The 10281-nt window shown below is 40.9% G+C and overlaps 1 protein-coding gene across 1 annotated transcript; it reads right to left on the bottom strand.

The window, feature by feature from the left end:
• Positions 1 to 1008: 1008 nt before the first annotated feature.
• On the bottom strand, positions 1009 to 9395 carry Apela (apelin receptor early endogenous ligand). The gene is made up of 3 exons (XM_013024730.1): positions 9150 to 9395; positions 6750 to 6839; positions 1009 to 1680 (listed from the first exon to the last, which is right to left on the bottom strand). Exons 1-2 carry the CDS (start codon positions 9223 to 9225, stop codon positions 6751 to 6753), a joined length of 165 nt encoding a protein of 54 aa, XP_012880184.1. The 5' UTR covers positions 9226 to 9395; the 3' UTR covers positions 1009 to 1680; position 6750.
• Positions 9396 to 10281: the final 886 nt, after the last annotated feature.

Here is a 10281-nt window from a genome sequence, read left to right as displayed (position 1 = left end):
GAACTCTGGGCCTGGGCGCTGTCCCTCAGCTCTTCAGCTCAAGGCAAGCTATCTACCACTTGAGCCACAGCGCCACTTCCAGTTTTCTGAGTGGTTTATTGGAGATAAGAGTCTCACAGACTTTCCCTGCCCGGGCTGGCTTTGAACCTTGATCCTCAGATCTCAGCCTCCTGAGTAGCTAGGATTACAGGTGTGAACCACTGGCGCCCGACTTCCATCCTAAAGTTTTAACCCACTTTCATAGGGAAATAAGATCCATGATGTGGTCAGTTTCTAGTTATCGAGCAAAATAGATCGTGTGTGTGTATGTGTATGTGTGCATGCACTCACACACACTGGTACTAAAGCTTGAAGTCAGGGCCTCTTGGTCTTGTTTGACTTTTTCAGTCAAGGCCAGTCCTACGATGTGAGCCGGAGCTACACTTACGGGTTTTTTTTTTTTTTTGCTAGTTAACTGGAGAGCAGAGCATCAAGGACTTTTCTCCTCTGGCTAGCTGGCTTTGTACCAGAACTCTCAGATCTCAGACTCCTGAGTAGCTAGAATTACAGGCATGGGCTTCCAGGGTCTGGCTAATGTTGACGTTTTAATAACCTCTGCCACTCTGTATTGCCTACAAATTACAATGCTTGACGTGGAGTCAAGATATAAGTTGGAAAATTTGTTATCTGAGCAACTGATAATTACTAGCATTAAACTAGCAGCCTTTCAATAAATACCAAGTGAGAATATATTTAGCCACTTGAGAAAATCTAATTTAAATTAATACAGTTCAGATGTAGACAGGATAGTTTCTTCATTGGATAATCATATCCCTAAACTCTTTCTGACTTTTTATTTGCATGTTAACATCCTGAGTTGAACAGCACAGAAACAAAACAAAATCTTTACTAGAATGATGAACACTTATCTATTAGATACAGGTTTTGCCCAGCTAAAGCTACACTGGCATAGTGTGTTTTAGATACTAACTTTAGGCAGATCTTTTAAAGAAACTACACAAACTAATCAAGTGTGTAAACCAGAACATTGAATGTTGGCTTTTGCTTATTACAAGATGAGGAAAAGATTCAGAAATGAACAAACACTGCCATTTTAAAATAAAATGAGTTATAGTTAATGATTTCTGCTCTTTTTATGACTTCAACTAGATATTACTCAGAAAGTGGAAATGTCATACTTTCATAAGAACTAAAGGAATTCATAGCTTTACCCCCTTAATATCTCAAAATAAATAAGTGAGTTATTTCTTTTTATCCTTTAAAGCCAGGCAGAACAACTGATTTAAAATTTAAACATCTGCAAAGTTAATACATTTGGATAATTATAAGAGTGTGGAAAAATTGGAAATCTTGCACTTTTAGAGATTTGAGAGTTCTAAGACACTGACAAGCATTTTTCTTTTTGGTCCATTACAAAAAAAGAAAAAGTCCGAGAAAAGATGAGACCATTGTAATTGCAGACAAATAAGGGTGCTTCAGACTGGAACTGACTCTCAGTTTCTGTCAGGAAGAAGATAGTCCTGTGAGCCAAAATACCATTCCAGGTACTCTTGAACAATGCCTTTTCCTACAGTAGCCTTTAAGCAATCATACTGTTGCACAGTGAAGTTCTTTGGGTGGTTGGGTATCATTTCTTCACTCCTGTCTTGTGGCAGACTCGGTAAAGTCAGCTGAGGAGCTCTATATTTGCAAGATAAAGAAAAAAACAACATTGTTTAGTCTTTAGGAACCTTTAAATACAATTACACTATTCAACAGTTTTAATAATTTTGTTGTTGGTGGTGGTGGTTGTGGGGCTTGGGCCTGGGCACTGTCCCTCAGCTCTTCAGCTCAAGGCTAGCGCTCTACCACTTGAGCCACAGAGCCACTTCCGGTTTTCTGGTGGTTAATTGGAGATAAGAGTCTCACAGACTTTCTTCCCCAGGCTGGCTTTGAATGCAGTCCTCAGATCTCAGCCTCCTGAGTAGCTAGGATTATAGCCACCAGTGCCCACTTTTAGTAATAATTTTTAAGTATATGGTGGAAGCAAAATAGACTTTCCTGATTTGATGAGAAAACAAATCTTTTACAGGAGAATTGCTGAGCCAAGATAGGTACTATGTTTGGGGCCCTTCTGAAGACTTGAAGCTTTTCTATCCCCTTGCTTTATTTCTGGAGGCATTCCCTTCCCTCACATTTCACTTCCTGATGGTTGCAATGAAGTGTTAACTAAGCACTAAAAAGATGCAGGAGGCATACATGCATTGGGACCCATCAGCTGCACTGGACAGTGACCAAAATGAACTAAGCCACACAATGGCAGCGATGGGAGGGAGAAAACAAGTGGGAAAGAGGGAACAGCTGATGCTATGCAAAACAAAAGAAATGTACATATCACCCAATGTGGAAGAAATAACTATTGCAAAGCACATAGAACTCATAAATGTTATAGACCATGATAGACAATTTGCTCCATGAAAGTTAGAATGTGTTTGTGACTTTAAGCATCACATTTGGGAAATTATGTAACCACTTAATAAAAAATTTGGAAAAATAAAAAAATAAAAAGATGCAGGAGGCAGGTGCTGGGTGCTCACACCTATCATCCGAAGTAGGCAGGAGGCGAGATCTAATGATCAAGGTTTAAAGCCAGCCTGGGTAGTAAAGTCTGTGAGACTCTTGTCTCCAATTAACTGCCAAAAAGCCAGAAATGGAGCTGTGGCTCAAGTGGTAGAGCACTAGTCTTGAGCAAAGAAGCTCATGGACAGCACTCAGGCTGAGTTCAAGCTTCAGGACTGGCACCAAAAATAAACAAACAAATAAATAAATGCAGGGGCTGGGCACTCATGGCTCACAGCTGCAATCCTAGCTAATCAAGGGCCTGAAGATTACAGTTCAGAGCCTGCCCAGGCAAGAAAGTCTGTGAGACTCTTACCTCCAATTAACCACTGTAAAGCTGGAAGTGTGCCCAGTGCTGGTGGCTTATGCCTGTAATCCTAGCTACCCAGGAAGCTGAGATCTAAGGATCATGGGTCAAAGCCAGCTTGGGCAGGAAGGTCCATTACTCTCTTAGCTCCAATTAACGACTCAAAAACCTGGAAGTGGCACTGTGGCTCAAAGTGGTTGAGTGCTAGCCTTGAGCAAAAGAGCTCAGGGACAGTGCCCAGGCCTTGAGTTCAAGCCCTACTACTACAAAGAAATAAAAAAAAGAAAGTCATCAGGGAAGGCCTGGCTTGATAACATGCATGATACTGGAAGAGAAACAGTTGAGGATGGAGGGTAAGTGTGGTGGAAGCCATAGTAGGGACTTAATAGGAAGTGTAGCCTTGGGCTTGAGGTTTCTAGGTGAGTTCAAGTAGGCCATTGGCCACCCAGCTCAGGTTCTAAAGGAGGTGTTTGTATAAAAGAGCACCACTCAGAAAAGCCTGGCATCATGAAGCTAAGGAAGGGCACTAGGTGAATAATTGAGATCAGGACTGAAGGGTGTTCACTGGATTCAGAAGAAAGGGATGTTGGACATAGACGGGAGGAAAAGGAGCAGCTCCCCATTCAAGAAAATCTGTGAGAAAACAGGTTGATCACTAGAGGGCACTGTGCGACCATCCTGGCTTCACAATCCCGATTCCCCCCCCCCCCCCCCCCGTGAGGAATTTACCTGTTGCAGAGTTGGAAGAGACTAGAAAGAGAAAGGCAAGGCAAGGGAAAAGCAAGGCAAGAGAAAAGCAAGGCAAGACAGTGTCTAAGGTGTTTGCCTAGCATGAGTTGGAGCACTGGGTTTCAGGAAGGCCGAAAAGAGAGAATCGGGTGAGAAAGACCAAGACAGGAGGACAGCTGTACATAGTTGAGAGGCAGTGGTTTGGTCAAGATGTCCCAGTAAGGAAGACCAGCAGGAAGCAGAAAGACATCGTCAATGCAGGTGAGGGTGACAAGAGTAAATGAACATACAAATAAGCTCTTCATAGCCATTACCTCTGAGAAGTGAAAATGGGCAGTAGAATCCAGTGGGGATTTTACTATTGACTTACGTTCTTATATGGTTAGAAATAAATGTTGATGCCACACACACACACACAAACCTAGAGTGGCCAGGCATTATAATCACACCTGTAATCTTAGCTGCTCAGGAGGCTGCGATCTGAGGATCACTGTTCAAAGCCAGCCACTCTTATCTCCAATTAACTACCAGAAAACTGGAAGTGGTGCTGTGGCTCAAGTGATAGAGTGCTTGCCTTGAGCTGAAGAGCTGACGGACAGTGCCCAGGCCCAGAGTTCAAGCCCCATGACTGACCAAAAAAAAAGCTAGAGTGTTGTTATTAATAGGCTGTTATTAATAGGGCTGGTGGCTATCTAGTGACTATTTGTAAATAAAAGCATTGAAGTATTGCAGTTGGAAGAGGAAAGTTACTAGAATCTTTTTTTCTTTCTTTTTTTAGCCAGTACTGGGGCTTGAAGTCAGGGCTTATCGGCTGTCCCTTGGCTTTTTTAATTCAAGGCTGGCACCTTACCAGTTGAGCTCCTCCTTCTGGCTTTTTTGATGGTTAATTGGAGGAAATAGTTTCATGGGCTACTATCCTGCCTGGGCTGGCTTCCAACCTCAGTCCTCAATTCTCAGCCTCCTGAGTAGCTAGGATGACAGGTGTGAGCCACTAGCTTTTGTTTTATTTAATCAATTATATAAAATCATGCTAGGATCACTGAGGAGCACACAGAGCTAGCTAAGGGCGAACAAGGGTAAAGGCATTCTGTGTAAATGATGTAATGGTCTAAAGATGCTAAAGAGTTAATCCAGAAAATAGCCTAAGTCAGTTGTTTACCTTACCTGTCCTTTTAGTCTTGCTTGACTCTGATTCACAGAGCCACAAGCAGATTTTATCTAAAGCATGCAGAAGAGTGGAGAGAAATGAAAGGGAGGTTTTGCCTGAGAAGTCACTACTTAGGTTGACAGTGCCTGTGTTGCAAGACATAGAAAGTGTGAAAATTGTGCTATCAGATTTGAAGGTAGGACTTGTTATTGGTATTAGTGGGGCAAGCAAGACCTTGGGAAATTATCATAAATGCTTATCTTACATTAGTTTGTCTAATAATCACTAGATTCCAACAGGTGACTTACACATTTGTCAGAGAATTGTAACTGGATGCAGAACTAGCCTAAACACTGAGAACATAAATGGACACTGTAACCTGAGCAGGTCTATAACGCTATCAGCTGACTTTCTTAATGGATTGTGCTTATTAACTAGCTTACATACCTTTCATTTAAATTTCCCTTGGATTACAAGGTCAGTTTATAGGTCAGAATTTCCCTTAATTCTGCCAAGTTGAATTTCACTACTCTATCTGGTTTACTTGACTTGAAGCCCTGATTTTTTTACGGTAGGGAATGTTTGGAAAAAGCCAAACTAAATTGTGGCTACAAATTTGTGCTTGGATTTTGCAAAGGCATCTTGTTCTGTGCACACAGAATCTCTTGCTGTTGTGAAATGCCACTCTGCTCTGCTTTGTTATTTACAAAAGAGGACTGGGGAAATCAGCATTTCTTCATTTCCCTTAAACCCAGATTTTACTGTTATTTTATAACAGGTGAAATTGAAAAGCTCAGCTGGAAACATTATCAACGCACACCAAAGGATATTTTAACATATTAGATCCCTTTCAAGCCTGCTTCAATCACGATTCATTAGCTCCTCAGGAGTCTTCTACTGTATCTTTCTAGATTTCTTCACCAAGCTTACTTTTCATAATTTTTAACAGCAAAGAGTAATTTGTTCCAGACACTGGCCTAAAACACTTGGCTTTTTGTCTCCTCCTGTGGTAAATGCTTATTACCAAGTTGCTGTTCTCTAATTTCATTTCCTACTACAAGGTTTTCACTGGGGTTGAAAAGCATGTATTAAACAATAGGCATAGCAACCATTCTTTCCACCCATTGAATACAGCCATAAAAGCTACCAGTCTACAGAGCAACTGAATAAGCTAATTTAGCAGATGCCTGTGTATGTTAACCAGCTGCAGGCCATTTCTGGTGTTTTCCTTGAAAGAATATATTTTTAAATGAACTAAAGGAGTTAAAATAATTATGATGGGACATCAGATTATTTATTAGTATTCATTATTTATTAGCATTTATTAGTATTCATTGACAAACTCTGGGCAGCTATATTGATGAAGCAATATTACTGAAGATGGGTGGTAATATGAAGTCATTGGTCCTTTAGTGACTATAAAAAACAAAAATGGGTGTCTACCCATAATTTTATCTTGAAAGATACACCAGCAGACCACTACCGTGAGTGAGGCTGGAAAGCCACCATGCCACTGGGACCGAGTTGATTTGCTACACTGAACATGGAAGTAGGCTGGCCTACCGTTATGGCACCATTGCATAAATGTGTCTCAATGAGAAATGTGTTTGTTCTGGTTAACATCTGCAGCTTTCAGTGTTTTCCCAAACACATGCTTAAAGATACTTTAAAAATTCTGGTGCTTGATATTTTAATTATGAGAATTCTCAAGCATATACAATAATATTATTTCCCACTGAGCTATCACTTAGATTCAATGGTGACCAGGATTTTTCTTTTCTGTCTTACTTTCTTCCCAAACCGTAGAAGCAGTTCCCAAACACCATATCATTTCGCACTGCCACTCATGACCATGCAGCTTCTAAAGATTTATATCACCACATGCCATTTGTACATATTGCTAAATAGGAAAGAGCATTTTTTGGTATAGCTAATTCCAATAGAGGAAGAATCTTCTGCCAGAAATACCTCAGGGGAAAGGTACTCGTGAGTGAAGAGGTATACATCGCCTCTGAAGGCAGCTGTGTCTATGCAGTTTTCTTCTCAGGACCAAATTAGCTGAAAAGAAAGAAAGGAAAATATTAGGAGTGCTTACAAAATTAATGACTATGCTATCTAGCGGGAGATTATGATCATAGTACTTTGTATAAGTGTATAACAGTGATGACTGTTGAAATCCTTTTAAGAAGGGTAAGGGAGAGAGATGGATGGGTGATTTTGTTGGGATACATTGTATTCATGGGAATGTCGAAGTGAAATTTCCCCTTGTACAGCTAATAAATGCTAATAAAAACAAAAAATAGGGGCTGGGAAGGAAGGTGGCTCAGTGGTAGAGCGCTTGCCTTGCATGCCTGAGGCCCTGGGTTCGATTCCTCAGCACCACATAAGCAAAAAGAAAAAAGCCAGAAGTGGCGTTGTAGCTCAAGTGGTAGAGCACTAGCCTTGAGCTGAAGAGCTGAGGGACAGTGCCCAAGCCCAGAGTTCAGGCCCCACAACTGGACCCAAAAACAAAAACAAAAACAAAAAATATTGGAGTATATTTGTCGCTAAACTGTGCTGCGGCTATTTCCTATTTGTTCATCCATTGTTATGATACAAAAGTTAATGTGATGTACTCCTAACAGTTAATGCTAGGAGCAAGATCTTAATTGTCATAGCCTGCTTACAAGATTGCTTCTAAATGCTGTTCACACTTTTATTTATGTTAGAAGTTGATTCCAGATATCTTACAAGAATATTGCCCAAGGTTTCTGTATTTTGGAAAAATGTAAATGGTTGGGTAGCAATTATTGTAAACAACACAAGAAGGAATTGCTGACTTGGAACTCTTTTCTATGCTAAAGGACGGATCAGGGAGCGTCACTTGAAAAAACCTGAGAGCAACCAAACTTCCCATGAATTAGAAGGAAATAAGTTATGCACCACGTTTATCTGATGGAAGAAGTTGTATTTTCAAGGAAATAATGTGACAAATTAGGATGTGTGACCACTTTTCTATTCAAACTTAGGTTTTTGTGTGGCAGAAATCTTTACCTTTCAAAATCTTTTTGTTGTTGTTGTGCTGGTCCTAGAGCTAGAACTCAGGGCCTGAGCACTCAGCTCCCTGAGCGATTGTGCTGAAGGCTAGTATTCTGCCACTTTAAGCCATGCCTTCATTTCTGGCTTTTTTTTTTTTTAATAATTAATTGGAGATAAGAGTTTCATGAACTTTTCTTGCCCAGGCTGGCTTTGAACTGCAATCTTAAGATCTTAGTCTCTAGAGTAACTTGGATTACAGGTGTGAGCCACTGGCATAACTTTCAAATTCTTTTATTTACCAGGGCTTTGAAATCTTAGGCCCTTGGCTCTGAAGTAAAAGCACATTAGAGTAATTTTGTCTCCTAACTGTTGATACCATCCTTGAAAAATATGCTACCCACACAAATTGCTATGTATCTTGACCATGCTTTTTTTTTTTTTTTTAATTCTATGGGCATCCATAGTTTAGATTATATAGTTCTATAGAAATCTCTCAGGCTGGGGAAGTAGCTCAAGTGGTAGAGTGCTAGTAGCCTTGAGCAAAAGAAGCTCGAGGACAGTTCCCAGGCCCTGAATTCAAGCCCCAGGACTGGGAAAGAAAGAAAGAGAGAGAGAGAGAAAGAAAAGCAAGGAAGGAAGGAAAGAAGGAAGGAAGACAGGAAGGAAGGAAGGAAGGCAGGCATCTCTTCCCTACCCTCCCGGCCGGGGCTTTAACTCAGGTTCTGGGTGCTATTCCTGAACTTTTCCACTGAGCACTCTTACTGCTTGAGCCACAGCAGCGTTTCCAGCTTTTTGGTGGTTAATCAGAGAAAAGAGTCTCCAAGACTTTCCTACCTGGCTTCAAGGCGCGATCCTCAGATCTCAGCTTCCGGAGCAACTAGGATTCCAGGCGCCCAGCAAGAAATAGCAACTTTTGACTCACTTTGACTCATTATGTTTCTTTCACAATTCAGCTAACATTGTCATCCTCCGGTCAGCCACAAGCTTTTAATAAACTGATTTGGATTTTACATTTCACCTAACTGTCTATAGATAGGTTTATTAACTCTCTAATCAAGAGAGCATCAACATTTGCATTTCTTTTAACTTGCAAGGACAATGTATCTACAATTGCTTAGAGCACTACCTTTCTTAGTAAAATACTACTCTATATATGTATATCAATATTTTAAAATGCAGTGATTAAAAGTACTCGAATAATACCCCCCCCCAGAAGATAGCAAACTTGTGAAATCGTACACATTTCTAATAACTGCCCCTCACCTCAGTAACTTTCGGTATAAACAGCAATCACACTCAACACAACCAGGCGTAAAAAGTCATTCGGTCCAAGATGTACCAGAGTCCTACCTGGTCTCTGTCCGGTGGTAAGGAGGAGACTCATCATAAAAACCAAAAAGACACAAAGAAGTTGTTGAAATCTCATTTTTTTTTCTTTCCTGACACACTCCAAGACAGCCAGAACTCCGGAGAGAAAGCAAGCAATCTGTACGCGGCTTGTGCAGGATATGTGCGGGGCGCCTCACATTCTAACCAACCTCGGCTGCGTTTTCCAGAAAGGTTAATGATCACATCAGACAAGGTTACTGGGGCGCTGGGCTGTGGTCAAAGCCCACGGGGCCGCAAACCCCTCCTCCACCCGCCGCTCCTCTCCCGGTCCCTCCCCTTTATTTCCATAAGCAAATATTGGTGAAATGGACCATTCAAGCCCAGGGGAGAGTGACTTCACTTCAACCTGGAGCTGGAGAAATATGTAAAATAAGTCCTGACATTGCCTCCTCCCCTCACCATTTGCATCTGTTTAAACTTTGCATTGCCCATATTGGTCCCACATGCTGAAACCTTGGAATGACAGGAAGTCTCTCTTTTGTCCTTTCACAGAGAATTCTGAAGCGCTTAAGACTCCCAAACATGTGCCGAAATGCTTGATCTTTACCAAACCTACTACAAAGGGGTGACTATTTACGGGAATCCCCTAAATGGCTGAATCTGTGTGGAGTTTGCACCATTAAAAGATTCCTGGGGGCTGAGAAGGGGGTTAGCATGTCTGAAATAAATCTGTAAAATGCTTATATTTATATTTTCTTAAGGGCAATATTTTTTTTCAGTAATGGAGATTATTTTCAGCTGCAAGCAGCTGATTCTTTTTAAAAGAAAATTCAGGCACACCACAAACCCTGGAAATCTGTGTTCAGTTATAAATTTGTATGGGGTGGAAAACCAAAAATTAGAGAAGTGTTCCGTTCATCTCCCAGGGAATTCAGTAGAAACAAAAACAGCCTAGTCTTGTCTTTGACACACAGCCACCAAGATCTCTTTTGTCATAAGTGCTTCCTTATCTATAATATATAACTATTACAAATGCACTTATTCTGTACTTACTGTGCAGTGAGCAGAAAGTTAGTGTAGCTACACTGTGACATACACGTTTCCAAATCTAAAGCATATGGAACTCTAGGACTGCCAGGAATTGTTTTGTATA

Source organism: Dipodomys ordii, unplaced genomic scaffold, assembly GCF_000151885.1.
Source record: "Dipodomys ordii isolate 6190 unplaced genomic scaffold, Dord_2.0 Scaffold4, whole genome shotgun sequence".
Taxonomy (NCBI): Eukaryota; Metazoa; Chordata; class Mammalia; order Rodentia; family Heteromyidae; genus Dipodomys; species Dipodomys ordii.
This window is presented reverse-complemented; position numbering and strand designations above follow the sequence as displayed.